Source organism: Durio zibethinus, chromosome 4, assembly GCF_047325235.1.
Source record: "Durio zibethinus cultivar Kanyao isolate XHJ-2024 chromosome 4, ASM4732523v1, whole genome shotgun sequence".
Classification (NCBI taxonomy): Eukaryota; Viridiplantae; Streptophyta; class Magnoliopsida; order Malvales; family Malvaceae; genus Durio; species Durio zibethinus.
The window spans coordinates 9,342,601-9,362,145 of NC_143165.1; the positions used below are offsets into that span (position 1 = coordinate 9,342,601).

General features: G+C 28.4%; 1 protein-coding gene and 1 pseudogene across 3 annotated transcripts; both read right to left on the reverse strand.

Annotated features, from left to right (window-relative positions):
* Positions 1–3,332: 3,332 nt before the first annotated feature.
* LOC111287777 (nuclear transcription factor Y subunit B-3 pseudogene) lies at positions 3,333–4,414 on the reverse strand (annotated as a pseudogene).
* An 8,410-nt stretch (positions 4,415–12,824) lies between these two features.
* LOC111288308 (DEK domain-containing chromatin-associated protein 4-like) lies at positions 12,825–19,461 on the reverse strand. Of its 3 annotated transcripts, none has more exons than XM_022879138.2 (12): positions 19,377–19,461; positions 17,714–18,387; positions 17,572–17,605; positions 17,124–17,203; positions 16,807–16,866; positions 16,483–16,593; positions 15,774–15,854; positions 15,626–15,691; positions 14,835–15,336; positions 14,570–14,682; positions 13,671–13,701; positions 12,825–13,263 (listed from the first exon to the last, which is right to left on the reverse strand). In XM_022879138.2, exons 2-12 carry the CDS (start codon positions 18,299–18,301, stop codon positions 13,100–13,102), a joined length of 1,830 nt encoding a protein of 609 aa, XP_022734873.2. In that variant the 5' UTR covers positions 18,302–18,387; positions 19,377–19,461; the 3' UTR covers positions 12,825–13,099. The 3 variants fall into 3 exon arrangements, with proteins under 3 accessions (XP_022734873.2, XP_022734872.2, XP_089615546.1); XM_022879137.2 differs by having other exon boundaries at positions 17,714–18,409; XM_089759420.1 differs by lacking the exon at positions 19,377–19,461 and adding an exon at positions 18,477–18,920.
* Between the last annotated feature and the right edge of the window lie 84 nt (positions 19,462–19,545).

Below are 19,545 nucleotides of genomic sequence, written 5' to 3' on the forward strand. Positions count from 1 at the left end.
TATTCAAAATGGCAAGTAAAATCAAATTTTGAGCATTTAATCTAAAATAAAATATTATTTTCTTAAGCAAAATTGTTTTCTAAAAAGAATCTAACATTTAACTTTACTTAAAAAATTAAAAAAAATCCATCCAATAATTTTATTATTATAAAACAATAATTGATCATAAATTGAATTCAATGTGAAACTAAAAATTTAAAAAATGTGATCTAAAAATAGAAAATCTAAATAACCAAGGCGGCCTTGATAACCAAATTAGTGTTTAGATTGGTAATGAAATTAATTCTAGTAAAATTGGCTCTAGTGAAATTAGCTTAAATGATATTTGAATAGGCGGTGAGATTGATTCTGATAAAATTGAAAACAGTAATAGATGTAAAATCAGTTACTATAACAATGAAATTGGTTATTATAGTGGTGAAATTAAAATCAATGGTAAGATATGTATTTGGTTATAAAAACAACGATAATAGTGAGGTAAATTATACCGAGATAAAAAAATAATCATTAAAGCATTAAATTAAAATGCGTATGTATTAAAAATATTTAATTATTTAATATTTATAAAATTAATAAATAATTAAAAAACATGTTAACTTATTTTGTCCCTACACTATACCTCAAGATTAATTATTTAAAATTTTTTTAATGAAAAAACCAAAAAAAAAAAAAAGAAAAGAAAAACCAAGATTCGTAAATTGTATTTCAAGAATTAAAATAAAAAATAAAAATGCAGGGGTAAATTGAAAATTAAAGTTGAGATGGAAACAAAAAGTATCTATTATAAATGTGAGTACATTTGTGCTGATGACCCATGGGAGTATTTTTGTTTTTTTGCTTCTTAGTATGTTTTTCTTTTTATACCTTTCAAGTTAAGTTATAAAGACAAATTTGTCCTTACAATTTTTTTTTATTTTTTCATTTTAGTTTTTGTTTAAAATTATGAAATAATAAATAAACTTTAAATATTTATTAATAAAATTATTATTTGACTTAAAAATAATTTAATATTTTTAATTATTTAATAAATTTATAAATATTAGACAATGTAAAATTTTTATTATATATAATTTTATTTTAAAATTTTTAATAATTATTTTCTTTTTCACTATAATTTATTACTGGCTTTAAATCTAAATATATATTTCATTATTTATTTTAATTTTATTATTATAATAATTAATATTATCTCTATCAATATTTTTAATTTCATCGAAATCAATCTCATTATCTATCTAATTCAACCTTTAGTTACAGAATATTAGGAATTGGGTTCAAACATTCAGTTGATATTAGCTGTACTTTGCATTGAAACAACCTGAAAACTAGTAAGCTTAAAGAAAGCAAAGACGTACAATTTGTTGCTATACGACTTTTAGTATTCTTTTTGTTCTGATTGTTTATCGAATTTTTTTTTTCATTTTAGTTTAGAATTTATTTGAAATTGCAGTGAAATAGAATATCCATCATGCTCGAATGTCAAAACGACTTGAACCCAAATCAATTCATTATTAAAATGAAATTCTTGTACAATAGAAACACGTTGCTTCCGAACTAAGCCTTAACTTATTGTCTCGTGTTAATTATAATTAAGAGTGTAATTGAATTAAATCTGAATAAATTTTGTTATATTTATAATCTGTTATTTAATTAAAAAAACTTTTAAATATTATTCATAATTGTTTGTTAATTTTAATAAATTAACATAAATAACAAAAATTAAGTTTATTTTTGAATTGTTCGTTAAATACTTAATTAAATATGAATGAATTTTATTATACATATAATTTATTTATTTAATCAATAAATTTTAAAATATTACTTGTGATTATTTATAAAATTTATTAAATGAATATAAATAAATAAAAATTAAAAATATTTACGAATTATTCATCGAACATTTTCTTCATTTACGTCCCTAATTATAAACCCACCCATGACCCACAATGTAGTGGTTGAAATATCCGAATAATGTGCTTTACTGTAGAGGTTTACCAATGAATTTACAAGCACTCTAGCACACACAAATGGGGAACCCGGTGGGGGCAACAGTTTCACCCACTAACAAAGAAGCCGATTCTTGTGGTAGGATTAGGGTTCGCCAGATTGCCAACATCCATTGTAGGGCTTAACATCAAGAGGATGTTTCATTTGTAGGCATGATAGATGGCCAGTAGATCTTTCAAGGTGTTTCATTTCTCTTACCCTTGTTTTGATGCAGCCTTGTTGATGACAATTGAAAGTGTTTGTCATGATTTCAGTTATTTGTAAGCAATGTATGTAAAATCTGAAATTCAATTTTATTGATTCATATCGGTAGTTTTAAAAAATGTTATTCAACAAATCTAAAATTTAAATTTTAATATATTAAGGTTTAATTAATGAATCATCTAAGTTTAGATTATATTTTAAAAAGGCTCCATCAAGTTTTACATGTATACTACCATGGGATAGAATCAACAAAAGTGAACTAAGTGCTTATGATTCAATCAAGGGGCATATAATTTATAGATTTCACAACAAAGATTCGAATAATTAGGTAATTTTTTTTTAATTTCAAGATTCTTTTAAAAGGGATCCAATTCAAGATTAAAAAATTTCAAGAAACTCACAACCGATAAATAATTCAAATTTAATGGTGATTGGAACAATTATCACATTATTTAATCTCGATTACTAAAATGAAATTTTCATATAGCAATTAATTACAATTCAAACTAAATAATTTTATAAATAGGATCATATAATTTTCATCTATATTTATAAATTACAATCACAATTGTCATAATTATTCAATTAGAACTATTTTAATGCAATATGTAAAACTTGCACATGCCTTAAACAAGAACAATTCAAATTGATCATCATTTTTATAATATGCTTATGGCCATGAATTCCCATTCAAAAATGTATAATCAACTAAAGGTATTAGTCCTAAGATAAGATCATATTTCAAGAATTCAAGATAAAATTTACATGAAATTTTTTAAATGAAATTTGTGATTTTTTTAAATGATTTAACAAAAATTTTAATAAAAAATTCATGCTGATAAATTAATAAAATTTAATGTAAAAATCAATAATATATAAAAAAATTATTAAAAAAATTATTTATAATTTAAATTTAATTAATACTTATTCAATGAAAAAATTATACCAATATTTTTTTAAAATATCTATCTAAAAAATATATTATAATTTATAATTTTTTTTTCAAATTTTAAACCTTTAATCCATGTAACATAATCTTTCAATTTATTAATTTTAACTTTAAATTTTAATTTTAATTTAATCATTTCTAATAAAAAATCTTTATTTACTTCATCCAAAAATTTTCATTTAAATCTTTTTCTAAAACTTCATTGTATATTCAAAAGGAAGTACAAATTACAAAATATAAAGCACAATCACTACCGTACACGTGTCCCGTTCCATGGCCCAGAATTCTACCAACGAGCCCAAGATACCAAACAAAACTGATGGACTTACCTGGTCCAACCCAATTTCACGTGGGCTCAAACATATCAAAACCAGATCTTTTATCAAATTCATAACAACCATACACGTGTCATGATGATGACAGAAGAGAAACTACCTCGGCCCACCCAAATTATTCCCCGGCCCACCTTTACCCAACCCACTTACCATTTGATGAAACCCACTGGAACCATACACGTGTCCTTGATGCTGATGTACCATCATCCCATACATCCCACTGCCACCGGCGACGCCACCAGCAAGAGGCGCGTCTTTATCACGTGCCATCGCAGTCTTCTCTCCTTCCATCTCCCTAAACCTCTGCAAATAAACCTTCAAAGGCTCCACGTAGTCTTCAAACCCTAACGTCGTCATGGCCCACAACAGATCATCACCGTTTATAGTCTTCCTCTTCTCCTTTTGACACTTATCAGACGCTTCTCCTGTGACGAAGCTGATGAACTCAGACACACATTCCTGCACCGTTTCTTTAGCTTCCTTCGATATCTTTGCGTTAGCAGGCAAAGCTTTCTTCATGATCCTGCTCACGTTAGCTATAGGCAAAAGCCTGTCTTGTTCTTTCGGGGACAAAAGGTCGCTGTTCCCTGTTGCGTTTGAAACGTTGTTTTGAGCTCCTCCTGATTCACTGTCTGACTCTGCCATGGCTGTTCTTCACTACTATTTGAGGGGTGAGAAAACCCTTAAAAGGGTATCCGAATATGGGATTTTTGCAGTGAAAAAGCGTGGTTTAAGCTGAGTAGTAGGTTTCTCTCTTTTGTTAGCTTTTGGTGAGCTTTTGATAGGGTTTTATGGGTGATAAAAGGAAAATAGGGAAACGGTCTAGAAGCTTGTTGAAATGGAACCAGATAGAGAGAGAGAGTAAAAGATATTGAGATCTTGACTTTTTGAGAGTGATCACTTGACTTAGAGAGATTTGGTATTTTGATAGTGATAAAACTGTAGAGACGTACCTACCAGAGGCAGGCACAATTGGGAAGATCATTTTTTTTTTTACGTAAAAATTTTTGATCCGAGTTTAATTAATAAAATTTTATTAAAATTATCTCTAATATATAATTTATTATTATTATTTTTAAGTTTTCGAGTATGATATATTTTATTTTAATTTATTAACACTGAATTTTTTATTAAAAAAAAATATATGAAAGGAGAAGGTGGACATATGGTATTATTGATTTGGGAAAAATTTAATCGAAATTTTTTAGTTTAAGTTTGTGAAGTTCTCAACTAAAACTGAGTAAATAAGAATTAAAATAAAAAATCAAAATCAATAAATTAAAATGTCTTATTATATAAATTAAATGTGTAAATTTAAAAAAAAATTAATAAATTTTGATATATATTTTTAAATAAATATTTTTAGTAAAAATATTGATAGAATTTTTATAATTGAATAAGTATATTGATCAAATTTGAATTATAAATAATATTTTTGATTTTGTTTATATATTATTGATTTTTACATTAAATTTTTTCAATATATCAATTTATATTTTTTATTAAAATTTTTATTAAATTATTTTTTAAAATTTTCATAAATTTTATCTAAAAAATTTTATGTAAATTTTCTCCTTCTCGTTTTACTTTATTCATTGAACTAATATCATGAATCTTAGGACTAGAAATTAAGGATGGATCTAGCTTTTTGTTTTTTTTTTTTTTTTTGTTGGCAAAAGAATATAATGTTTGATCTTGATTAGGGAAAGAGAGGTTAATCATTTTCATTTTTTTTTATGTCAATATGTGAAGATTTGACTGTGACCATTAAGAATTCAACATTTTACTAATCACACTATTGTAAACAAAAATATAAAGTTTTTCATCTAATAAATTTTTATATAATATAATAAGAAAGTTTTGCTTAAATCTAATCTTTTGTTTAACGATTTTAAAAATGTAATTTTTATATAATTTTTTTTTTACTTTTGAGGTATTTTTTGCAAAAAAATTGAATTTTAATAACAAGTAAAAAAATTTCTCTTCTTATATATATATATATATATATATATTGAAATTATAATAATTTTTAAGTAAAATAATACAATTTAAGAACTTTTTTATTAGTTTAATCCATTTTTTTTTACTATCTAAATGAAGCATTAGTAAAAGGCGTAAAAGACAATTAATTTATTAAAGTTAAATTATAATTAACCATATAATTAAACTTCCCCCGGCAAAGTCATAATTGTTAGTTGAGATGGTTTAAAAATCTCTTAGAAAGTAACAAATTTATTATTAAATAAAATTTTGAAAGTGATTTGAGTTTGACTTATTGTCTAACACCCATTGTTTATTATTAATCTTCCAATAACTTGTTTATTTCATGTATTCAAGGAGTTTAATTTTCTAAATGGTACTAATTTATTTATAAAAAATTTGTAATTCTTTTTATTGCTTTGTTGTTTTCTAATGTCATTAATTTTGATTTTAAGACTTTTTTTTTTGGATTTAATGATTCATGTCCCATGCTTTTAAAGATAATTTTTTGATAATACGATCAAGGTATCCCTAATTTTTTTTGGAACTATCTTATTTTTGGTAGAAGGATAAAAAAAAGCACTTGAATTAAAATTTAATAATCATCCAAGTCATTTTTTTTTATTTTTGTAATTAATTAAATTCTCAAATATTTTATTTTTATTAATTGAGTTTTTATTAATTAGAGAAAAAATGGTTAATTGTTTCTTTTTAATTAAGGGCTTAATGAGTGAAAATAAATGTGTAAGAACTCAATTTGAAAAAAAATAGATGTTTAAAGGTTCAATTGATTCAAAGTAAAAGATTCAGGATTTAATTAATTATAATAAAATGTCAATAACTTAAATGATTATTGCATTTTTGTTTGATAATTTTTTTATCCTTATTTTTTTGTATCCATTTAATACATTTAGATTTTTATTTTTGAAATATTTTTTACAAAAATATTTTTTCTTCTCAATATTTACTACATTTTTAAGGATTTATCCCTTTTTTTTAAAAAAAAAAACCATTTTAATTTGTCTAATTTTAGCCTCTGAATAATCCAAACTTCAATTGCTAACAAAGATTTATTATTAGTGTTAGATAAAAGTGTGTATCATCTACTTTAATTAATCCAATCTTTTTTTTTTTTTTTTTATGTTTATGGGGTTCTAAAATTGATAGCTAGAGTGAGTGAGTGGCCCACTAATTAATGGAGCAACTTTCTTTTAATTCTAATTAGTGTTGGCCCGACTTCGCTCAGTTTGATATAAGAATAATTTTTACTATTTATTAAATTGATATTTATTTGACTTAAAAATTAAAGTGATATATACAATTAATATAAAATAATAATTTTAGAGAAAGTTAACATTGTTAATTATTAATTTTATAAGAATTGGACAATAATACAACCCTATTAGAAAGCTAAACTCTTATAACTACTTTAGTTAACACAAACTTCTTAGAAAACATAACTTATATAATAATTTGTAATAGTTAGGTTAAATTCGAAGTTACAATTCGAAGTTACAAGACATGTACGAATAACTCTATTCATAGTCACAATAGATGATAACTTTGAAAGTGTTATATGTGATCATTGCAAAGAGATAATAATCACCTTTTCTCGAGTTATTATTAGTAACAAATTTGTTTTAAGAGATCGACCAGTATAAAGTTAACTTTCTTTTTACAAAAAAAAACATAAACACATAAACAATTCAATAAAAACAATGGACATTATACTAAAATTAACTAACTTTTTCTCGATAACAAATTTTCTCACTTAAATTCTCCTCATTCATCTCACATCATTTCCATCATTTGCCTCAATAAAATATTTCTACCAAAAAAATAATGGTATTGTCAATATTTCCACTTATGAAGTTTATAATAAATGTCATAAGAATTCATAACCATAATTTGTTAGTGATTATAAGGATGAAGGATAAATTATAGATGAATAGAACAGCAAACATTCACATCATCTTCATCAACCACTTTCCCCAAAACAGTTAATGGAACTAGCTGAAGTTCCAACTCAATCTTGTAAACCTTTTGCATTTCTTTTGCAATAGCTTAAGCCAACGTATCCTAGATTGGGATTAAAGAAAAAAACAATATCTCACCTCATAAAAAATAGAGTAAAGAATGACATAGACAATATATGCGACTATATATTTGGAAATTGACTTGATGACTTTCAAATGACAGATAGTATGAACATACTAAAGCCTCAACTTTCACTATAGGAATTATTGACTATTTCGACACCTTATTAGCTTTGCCACTATGTTGGCTAAAAAAGCATAAAAAGAATCAAAATTAGCATGCAAACCCATAATAAAAATCACATGAAAAAGAAAACTAAAAAAAAAATTAAACTTTTAAAAGGATAATACCTTCATTTCCCCATATTGGAACCATGCTAAAATCAAGAATAGAATCCTCCTATATTAAAACAAACCAAAATCATTTTCTTTTTATAAAAATTAGTCTCATTTATTAAAAACCCAACAAAGTTTTATTCACTTGAGCAACTTCTCACTTTTGAACATTTCAAACTATAATAACAAAACCACCGATGATCCATGCTGAGAGATAATGAAAACAAATATTTCAAGTAATTAGTATAAAGCACAAAACTTACACTTGGTTGATCATTTTTATCATAATGAGCTGCATATCTTTTAAGCTTCTTTATTTAAAAAAAAATGTACATAAAGTTTTAGGGTATTTCACCAAAAAATAAGATAAACTCCTTTACACTTAAAATCATAAATAAATGTATCATTTTGCCTTGATATCTTCATTTGAGACTTAATGATCTAAGTTGGACACATATAACTTGGTGCCAACTTTTGCTCCTAATATCCCAGCAGCTCTAAGGCTAGCTTCAAATAAATCATGCTGCCATTGCAAGCCCCTAGTTATGTAGGAAGACCAATGAAAGCAAATATAATGTGTCAGCTTATGACTCGATAGCAATATCACTAGTCTTTAATATGAACCAAGATCAACTATATTCCTAAGAAACATTTAAATAAAGGTACTAACAGTAAAGTCTAGTTTAGTAAAACGCTGCAGTAATCTAGTAAAACATCAACAGATTCAATTACTAAACATAAATGAGAGTTCAAGATTAGGCCCATGTTATTTAAATCAATGCTACATTATGGGTGAGCACTCCAGTATTAAAGATATGAGAAGAAAGCTTTTTTACAAAAAGGCTATGAACAGAACAAAAACTAAATCTTGCACAAAAAAAAATTTCAAGAATAGAAAAAGGATCCATAGATATAACACACAGGTCAGTAAAAAGACCAAAACGTCAAATCCAAACACAAAAATGAAACCTAAAACCAACAAAATAAAATTTCATTCAACTTAAACAAACACAAAAACAATTATTGTGAATCTGAGTTGCATGTTTGGTTTCTTTAATTTTTTTGTTACAAAAAAAACCAAGACAACCAGTGTGAATCTGAGTTAAAAAAAAACCAAAACAACCATATAAAAACCAACATACAATAGTAATTAAACAAAAAACACAAACCAATCTACAAAAAAACCCAATCCAACTATCATCCATGCATCGTGCAATAAATAGGGGTGAGCAATCGGTTAGTTCGATCTGAAAAAATTAATAACCAAAATAACTAACTTTTATTCTATAAGTAATCGAACCGACCAAAAATTGGTTTGGTTTGGTCAGTTCGGTTAAATAATCAAATTTTTAATCATTTTTTCTCCTTTTTAAGATAATTATTTAGCTACAAATTCAATCCAATAAAACTTAAATTCACTTATCATTCAAACTAAATCACTAAAGAACTTAATAATTTCAATAACATTTTACAAGAAAAAAGATATATAAATACTTATCTAAACTTGTTTAATCAAAATAAATTAAAAAATAAGTTTTAAAAAGTGTTATCCTCGAGAAAATGTGATACCTAAGGTTTTTTTTTTATTTTTAGGGTATCCCATATTCAAATTCACTCGTTTGGATAGGGAGAATCTATATATATTAAATCTTAAATAATTATTATAATCTCCTTGACATATATGATAGTAACTTAAATAATCTAATTTTTAATTAAAAGGGATTATTGAAGGTATTTTTTGGCTAAAAAATACCTTCAATAATCCTTATAAAAAATTTAATTAGGTTATTCAAGGCATTTGTGGTAAAAAAATGCCTTGAAAAATTCCTGTCAATTTTATGACAAGATTATTGAATGGGAGATTTTGGCCAAAAATACATTGAATAATCCCCTTCAATTTTTATAAAGGGATTATTTAAGGCGTTTTTACTAAGAAAACTCTTTGAATAACCCTTTGCAAAAAATTGAATGGGGTTATTGAAGGTGTTTCTAGTCAAAAATACCTTAAATAATCCATTACAAAAAATTGAATAGGATTACTCAAAGCATTTCTAGCCAAAAACACCATGACTATTCCCCTTCAATATTTTTAAGGGATTATTAAAAGTATTTTGATTAAAAACGTCTTTAATAGTCTCATCTTTTTTTTTTTAATTATTGAAGGTGTTTTTGAGAAAAAACGCCTTGAATAATTTCTTATAAAAAATTGAATAGGGTTAGTAAAGACTTTTGTAGCTAAAAACACCTTGAATAATCACTTAAATTTTTAATTTTTTATGAGGGGAATATTCAAGGTAAAACTCCTTAAATAATCTCATGCAAAATTTTGAATAGAGTTATTGAAGGCGTTTTTGGTAAAAAAACGTCTTGAATAATCTATTACAAAAAATTGAATGGGATTACTCAAAGCGTTTCTGGTCGAATAATCCCTTAAAAAAATAGTATGAGTTTACTTAAAGCGTTTCTGGTAAAAAAAATGCATTGACTAATCCCATTCAATTTTTTGAAGGGATTATTGAAAGCGTTTTTAGCAAAAAACGCCTTCAATAGTCCCATCCCATTTTTGTTGCAATTATTGAAGGTATTTTTGAAAAACAAAACTTTGAATAATTCTTTATAAAAAACTGAAAAGGGGGTTAGTAAAGCTGTTTGTGGCAATAAATGTCTTGAATAATCTCCTTCAATTTTTATGAGGGGATTTTCAATGCGTTTTTTGTCAAAAAATACCTTAAATAATTCCTTGCAAAAAATTAAAATGAGGTTATTGAAAGTGTTTTTAACCATAAAGTAAATTAAGTTTAGTGCATTTTTTAGAGGAACATACATATTTATTTATAGTTATTATAAAATCGATTAATTCGGTTAATTTAGTTATTAATTTTGAAAATCGATAACCGATCGATTTAATCAATTTAACCGATTTCAAAACTAATTATAACTGAAAACTGACTAGACCGAACTAAAATGACCATATTTCATCGGTTTTAATTGATTAAATCAGTTTGATCCGATATCTGCTCGCCTCTAATAATAAATATTTTACATAAATATTTTAAACAAATAAAAAAAAAACTAACATGCAAATCTCACAACAAATATTATAAAAAAAATAACATTGAAAAAAAATTGTTCAATAACAAAAAAAAAGTAAAAACCCAAATCACATTCAATAATTCAATTACATTAAACAAAATTAAAGTTTATAACACCAAAATCAACCAAAAAAAAAAAAAAAAAAAGAAACCCACATTCAATTAAAGAAAAAAAAAAAACCAAAAAAAATTTACCCAAAAACGCATAAAAAATCAAAAGCCAAAAGGAAAAAACAAAACACATAGTAACGTGTTTCGCACCAAGATTCCGCTGTTTCAAACTATAAATAAAATTGAACACAAAATAAACTTGAAAATCACGTTAAAAACATCTATCAAGTAGAAAATAAACTTCCAAAGCAAAACATCCAATATAACTATTAAGAAACACAAAAAAAAAAAAAAATACCTGTTAAACTTTCAAAGCAAGTCGTGCAATATATCTATTAACAAAGAAAAAAGACAGGTGTCATTATAAGGATCCTTAAGATCTTTTTTATATAATGTTGTATTGATTTAGCATTATTTAACCATAAATTAATCATTATAATCATGATTTAAGACTTGCAAATTCATCAAATCTACTAGCTCCTTTGCATACTTTATATTATTATCTACATCAATTAACACTTGAATGATCGATGAAAGAGATATCCACCATACCATCGCATTATTTAAGATTCACCGACAATCCAAATAAAGCATTAATCATTTCAATGATTCTTTATTTCGAGTTTTCTTCATATATATATATATATTCAATTCTTCATATATTAAAAAATTTTATGTTTTTGTAATAATGTCAGTGCCAAATGTCATCTGTGTCTTCGATGTTTTTGTTAAAAGTGTGATATATCAGTACATATTGATGTTAAAAACCGTTTTCTTAAAACAGAAATCCTAGAGATCAACAAAACTAATACCAAGCAGAAGCATGAGAAAATTTCAACAATTAATGACCATGGCGACTGGTGGTCAGTCATGGTCCTATGTATCCAAAATATCAAACAAAATTCAAGCTCTGTCCGGTAGAGTCGGTCTGGAAACCAACTCAGCTATCAGTGACTCTTCAAATCAACTGGCCCACCTTTCACCAAATTTCATGTTACTGTAGCACAGAAAACAAAGATGATAGCAAAAGGTGCTGTCAGTTCGAATGTTGTACGTGCATCGAGTGTGATAGTAAGATATTTTTAAAATTTAAAATAAATTTATATAAAATAATTGTAAGATTTATATTATTATATGAAATTAAGTGTTAAATTATTAAAAAATAACATGAAAAATAAATGAACATAACAGAGATCCAAATGTTTAAATAAATATATGATAAAACTAAAAGAAATAAAATCAAAAATTAAAAAATTAAAAAAAAAATGAAAGAATAGGAGTTGTTGTGATAGTTTGAATATATGAAACATAAATCTAATTGTATATCAACGAGAAAAATTAAATTTTTAAAGATAAATTAAAAAAAATATGAATACAAATAATAAAAAATAATATAATAATTTAAAAATCAAATGAAAAGATTATCATTCATACAAATAAGTTATGCAAGAAGACTCAAACTCCAACCTAATTTGATTTTTTTATTTGATCTTTCATACAACCAATCTCAAAATATGAAATATAAAACTCAATATGTTATTTTTTGTTGTAATTTATACAATTATTTTTAAAAAATAATATCAGACAAATCTAAAATTTGATTCTCAACATCTGAAATAGTTTTCCTTATCTCTCCACACTCGGCAATAATTTCTCTTTTATCTCCAGATTATGGCTTCTTATATGTCAAAAGATCATGCAGTGAAAGTGTAACATGAGCAAAGCACACCTCAGTGATTAAGTATGCTACCAGGGTTTGCATTACAGAGGAAAATGAAAAACTGGGTTCTATAATTTAAAATACATGGTTCTCAGATTGGAAAATTCCTACAGATTATGTTAATGGTGTACATATCAAGCTGCAACCCTGCAGCACAGATGGGTAGTTCCAGCTCTAATATTTGATAAATGTTAACTTCCCCATAAAAAAAAAAAAAAAAAGCAACAATAAATTACAAGCTAGGCTTCTAAGTAACGGCTAAAAGTACATAATGGCACAAGACACAAATAACTACACTATTTCTGTGGAGTTATTTTTCATCTTTTAGGTCAGGCAGCTGCAACAGCTTGACCAGCAGACCGATTTTCATCTTTCTCGGCATCGCCTTCTCCATCTTCATCATCTGCTTCGTCAGCTAGTTTGGTAAGCTCTTCCTGAATCATGAGCTTTATAGATGACTTCATTGGGGTGAGGTCAGTATGAAACTGTTGAGCTGAAAGGTACCAAACTCTCCATTAGGTCATCCATATAAGAAACTTACACAGATCTCAAAATAAGGCCGGCACCCCAAAACAAGCATTTCATATTCTAAATCAAGTTGTCATCAAAGTTTACAAAGAAATTTAGTACGCAAATTACTAAGATTTCCTTATAAAGTATGAAATTAATCAATGAAATGTTTGGCTTTCATTATCAGTTTTCATAATTCACTGTTGGGCACTTGATGTGTTACTATATTACTTTGTTAAAATAGCCAAATAAACAAAAGTTGAAAAAATTCCCAAGTCTAATAAGAAATGCAACATATTTATGTTACTAAGTTTTACCACTTATCTTCAGAATTTCAAATAAGTGAAAAAATCATTTGTGGGTGCCAATAAAAAAGTGAAAGATGCATACCAAGTTGCTTCAGAATGTCTGTGAATGTCGCCTGCAAAACAAAATAATACAACTTATGTCAGCAAGAATATTAGAAACAGTATCTACAAGGAAATGAAAACATGAGACTAAGATTTTCAAATTCCCTTAAGCAAAAGAAATCGCAATTCTAGATAAAACTTGAAAACACTTGAGACTTACTGCAATCAAATTGATCAAAAAGGATTAAGGATGGCGTGTTTCAGAAAATTGAGTACCAAAAGCAATGTCTTTGTTATAAACGTTCCCAAAACTACAAAGCGATGGAAAAGACTTTAGCCTATTTTCACACTGGCAATTTGAAGCAGATAGGCAGCACGTGCTAACCTCACTGCATTTCAATGTTTTGCCAAATATTTCCAGAACTAATTCTTCAGTAAAATGATTCAAAATAGAACATCACTAGCAGCAACGCATTCAATGAAACAGCTAAGAATGTTACAATTCATGGTTACACAATCAGACTAAGTAATAATGATCCTCAAAGGTTGTCTTAACTTTCCAATAAATGGAGGTGGTGGATATTACAATAAGTTTCATGGCAACCTACAGTGGTGTAGCCAAGGGGGGAAGGCAGTGACCACGGCCCCCCAAAAAATTTTTTACCCCGTTATAGAATTGTAACTAATCCCACCATATATTATACCTAGCCTCCCCTTCTCCCTTGAATTTATTATTTGCCCCCCCCCCCCCCCCATTTTCAATTTTCCTAGCTTCGCCACTGGTAGCCTATTTAGCACTGAACCAAAAGTCCTGATAACCTGACTTTCTAGTTTAAAACCACAATAAGCTTTGGAGTCAGGACCAGACCAACAATGCTATTAAAAAAGTCCAGTGATGGATGCAGCCAATATAGGTAGTATATTTTTAGCAGATCTTACCGTATTGAAGTCTACTTCCTTAAGAATTTGACAAATTGCAGTCCTTAGTTCATTATCACTTGGCTTCAATTTCTCCTCGTTAGCTTTGTCCTTTCCTTTTGCAACCTTTTTGCCTTAATAAAATATACAGGAAAAGATAGCATTATAAACACCCATAACCAAAAGCTTATCTTATCAATTTTGGCACAAGAAACAACCATTTTACAGTTTCCTTAACAAATAGTACAGACAAGAAAAGAAAATAGAAAAAAGGCCACTATCTTACCGGTTTTCTCCTTGGAGGCAGATTTAGTTGGTGTGTAGGACTTTTCTTTCGTGACTTTCTCTGTTTTCTTCCTTGAAGACACCTTTGGACTTTTGTCACTGTCCTCATCAGCCTTTGAGCTTTTAGATGATGGTGTTTTTGGAGTTCTTTTCCGTGGTGTAGTAGACCTTTTAGGAACTATGACTTTCTTGGTTTTAGCTTTTCCAGCAGATTCCTTCTTTCTGGATGGTACCTTTGAACTCTTTTTCCTCTTCCCTACATCTTCTTCAGATTCATCTTCAGATTCATGTTTCTCCTCACTTTCGGAATCCTCAGGCATCTTGTCCTCAGATTTTTCAGTAACGCCATTTTCACTTTCTTCTTCTTCTTCTTTCTCTTTTTCCTCTTCTTCTTCTTCATTCTCTTCCTCTTCCTCCTCCTTTTCTTCATCTTCAGACTCATCCTCGGAATCAGGTGTACTCTTTTTTGCTGATTTTGGAGTATCATCACTTTTTCTTCGACTCTGCATAGTACATCAAAGAAAAAAAAAAAAGAAAGATAATAGCTGAGAAAATGAATGTAAAAAAAAATGGTAAAACCATATAATAATGACATCTAAATCCCCAACCAAAGAACTATATATAATATAGTAAGGTCTCATATAGCTCTACAAGTTATTTATACATAGGAGACCTAATTGAATGGAAAACTAATATTTCCTTAAACATGGTAAACACAGGTGAAGGCCTAAAACAAGCCGCAATGGTTAAAGAAATATCATATTTCTGATATCAACAAGGAGAAATTAATACCTTTGTTGATCGCTTTGATGAGGTCCCAGACTTGGTAGACCTTTTGCGCTTTTTACTGTTACTTGACTGGATAAAATAGAAACTATAGGTTAGAAATGAGGCATGTAAAATTCAACATTAGTAAAAGCTGCAGTTAAAATTAAGAAACCTTATCTTTTTCAGCAAGTAGAACAGTAGTTGTAGTATGAGGGGCCTCCAAAAAGTCTATCAGCTTTGCAATGATATCTTCCTGCATGTCCATTTTAAGCCTATTAACAACCATTAGAGATATTTAACTTCTTTAGCATCAAAATCATTATTCAGTTCAGGCATGTGAAAGTAGTATTAACAAGCCCAAATATAAATGACACTGGACTTGGGTGATGATACAAAATCAGAGCTTCTGAAACTACAAAACTCACCCTAGCGTTATTGAACCACAATCCTAGTAACAGGATCTAATTCGTTATAACTGTTGCATTCCTAGATAGGAACAGGGATAAAAATTCTCTGTACTTTCCAAACTAAAAAAACTAATCACTTAAATGGGGGTTTCTCAGCTAAAACAACAAAAGTTGGCTTTCTAGAGAAGAAAAATAAAAAAGAAAGGAAAAGATTACCCATAGATATGTAACTCTACATACATACATGCTTGCCCACCTGCCATTTTACTGCATCCTTTGTGAGAAATAGAGCCCCTTTAACAAGCCTATATTACTGTACATGCACACACGGGGCTTTTATTGATCAATTTGCATGAATGTTGAATAGCTATCACTAAGAAAATGTTCTTCATGAATAAAAAAAATGGAATGACCATCATTTCCTTAACATATACACAGAATTAAAGAACAAATCACAGTAGTAAATCAACAAACCTTCCTCGTAGTAATCTTCGTAATTGGTATGTCCAGCACATCACAGAACTCCAACAACTTCTCTTTATTAAACTTGTCAAACTTTTCTTTTACTTTAATTTTTTTCTTTTCCTGTAATTATCACAACATTTGAATGAAATAAGCCTGAGAAAAATCTACAACAGTGCATTAATAACAACAAAAACAAGGTATCCATATAGCTGGCTGAAACTAGCAGATAAACTACAAGCACCTAAAAGGTTAAAGCCCAAAATTGCAATTCCTACAGAAAAAATAAATTATATACAACAAAAATCCTGCTTCTTAGTTTTATAATCCTCTCACCTCATTTTCATGCCACACAAAACCAGAAAATCGGGATATATTGCTCTTGATCTGAACTGCCTGCAAGAGCCAGGAACGTAAGCCGCATAAACTAAAAGCAAAATCAGAAAAGTACTTCTACAGCAACCCAAAACCATCCAAGCGTAGTTTCTTTGCAAACACACATGCCCATACTCATGCACACATGTATCACAACAGACTCTGTTTAAGCATGGTTGCAAGTTTGATACGCCCTTGTCATCAAATTAAGAGAATGAAGAGAGAAATAAAAAATCCTGGATATAAACAAACAAAAACTTTGACAGCAATCAAATTACCTTCCCTCTCCTTCCAAAAAGAATAGTATGAAGCAGTCTGAAAGTGTCATCAGTCTTCCTTCTAGACAACTTGAATGCCACTGCAGAAGATGACATAGCAGATACCATTTCACTTAACTGATAGTTCTGAACAAACATCAAATACCTAAACCATATTTACTTTTAAAAGAAAAGGAATGCCAACATACATTCAAGGAACTTAGCAGAAATACTTAAGGGAAAGAAAGCAAAATTAAGCTAAAGAAACAGCATCCTGAATTTCATTTGTATGTACAATGTTTTGATGACAATGCAAGGAGTATGAACTCGATGACAAACATTGATAGGAGAAATAAGCTGTTAAGATTTACAACTACAGGATCAAACACCCCTATTGTAGGTTTTTCTTCATAAAAAATACAGGACATTAAACAAATAATGAGTGATACAGGACGAAAAAAGAACACACCATTAGGAATATCTTTAAGTGGAGTACCACGACCCTGCAAAGGAAAAGCAACCTATTAATTCCTATGGACCTTCAAAATACAGAATTTAAACATCTAAATCATTAGGAAAAAAAGGATAGCCAAGCAAGAAAGGCAAAAAACCTTTTCAATTTGGAATTCCCTAGAAGCATCTTTGTCAATAGATGCAACCAGCCTTTCAACAGATTTACGCTCACGCACAGGGCGATCTGTGAGAGGAGTTCTTTGCTCTGGCTCCTTCTTCTCCTCCACCTTTCTTGCCTTCCCTTTAACTTTCTCCCCACTGTTTTGAATTTTCCCACGCTTCTTTCTACCTTTTTCCTCCTTGCTCTCTTCAGCCTTCTCTTCTTCCACCTCTTCTTCTTTCAACCCATCTATTTTCTCCTCCACCTCATCTTTGTTTTCCTCCTTTTCAACTTTCTTGTCATTTTCTTTCAGATAGGTTTCTTCTTCCATTGCTTCAGTTTTTGGTTCCTCCTTTTCTTCTTTTTCCAGTTTTACTTTGCTTTCCTTGCCTTCCTTGAGCTGTTGGTCTTCATCCATCTTCTCAGTCTCAACTTTTCCATCATCTTTCTTATCTTCTTCCATTTCCTTTACCCCATTATTTTCTTCTACTGTTTTCTCAGCTACAGCTTCACCAGGTTTCCCCGACAGAGAAGTCCCATTAGCCACCAGCTCAGGGACTTCAGTCTTTGTTTCTTCTTCACCCATAACCAATCCAATTCAAAGTAAATGTTTTACACAGCAACGCTTCTTTCCCCGGCCTTCTAAAGTTGTAGGATGGAATACCAAAAAGACTACGGAAACGGAATTAAGGATCTATATTAATAACAAAACAAAAGAGTTATTGCACTCAACAAAAAATAACAAGGTAAACAGAACCTACCACTCAGCAACAAACACCATACCCCCACTAAAAACACCAACATTGAAAATTTTTATATGAAAATTTAAGTAATACTTAATACATTTGGAAACAATTGGCTCATTCAACATTTCCAAATTCGTGGCCATACAATTTTTACACACAAATTTTCCAAGGCAATCTTTTCACATAACAAAATAAATTTATTTTCCACACACAATAAAAATCTCCTAAGCTTCACAAGGAATACAATGAGCAAACAGCTGTAACCATGAAAAACAGTTACACTCTCCACATAAGAAAAAATATACTAAGAAAACAAAATCTCCTCACTGAAATAGTGAAGCAAACAGAATTCAACCAATCAAAACTTGTTCCAGACTAGAATTTTTGTAAAAAAAAAAAAAATTGCATTATTAGAGATCCACATGAGTTTGAACATGTTCAGAAAAAAAATTTTATTCCAAAAAAGAAAAAACCCAAACTTGCTCATAAAACTAACTATTCAAAAAAAAACAAAAAAGAATCCCCTGTTTGGTTACTAAGGAAAAAAGTATACTTTAAATCTCACAATTATTTTTTTGCTTCTCTACCGATATAAATAATAAATTCCAGTTTAAAAAGGCTAAAAACAGAGTCTATTAAGCTAAATTTTATGAAAATTTCAATTTGGGCACAGAAAATGTCCCAAATCCAAAAATCGAAAATTCCTCTTCATTTCCCACATTTTCCAGCAACCAAACTAACTCAAAAATTTCCCACAAAAACCCACTAAAAAAATTTACAATTTTCAAAACATTGACATCCAAACCCCTAACGTCTTGGCACACTAAAAATCCCAAAAAAAAAAAAGAAAAATTGAGGACTTATTACCGAATATCAGCTGAAAAATGTAAAAAAAAAAAAAAAAGAGAAACTTACTGTGATTTACGAGCTCGTTGTTACCATTCAAAAGTTGACCGAAAGCAGAGTGTTTAGTGAGTTTTTTTTTTTATTTTTTAATTTCTGGGAAACAAATGAGCTTCAATATTTTCAAAGTTCCGGACTTGAAACACGGATTTCAAATGCAGTTAATTAAGTGCCACGTCAG

Bases quoted from the DNA above. Each gene is read 5' to 3' on its own strand.
- LOC111288308 (XM_022879138.2), bottom strand. From the start codon at position 18,301: ATGGGTGAAGAAGAAACAAAGACTGAAGTCCCTGAGCTGGTGGCTAAT. The intron at 17,606-17,713 runs GTTTTTTGCCTT...TTTCCTTTGCAG, and splicing joins GGGAATTCCAAATTGAAAAG to GGTCGTGGTACTCCACTTAA. The intron at 16,594-16,806 runs GTGAGAGGATTA...TGATAATTACAG, and splicing joins TTGTGTGGCATGAAAATGAG to GAAAAGAAAAAAATTAAAGT.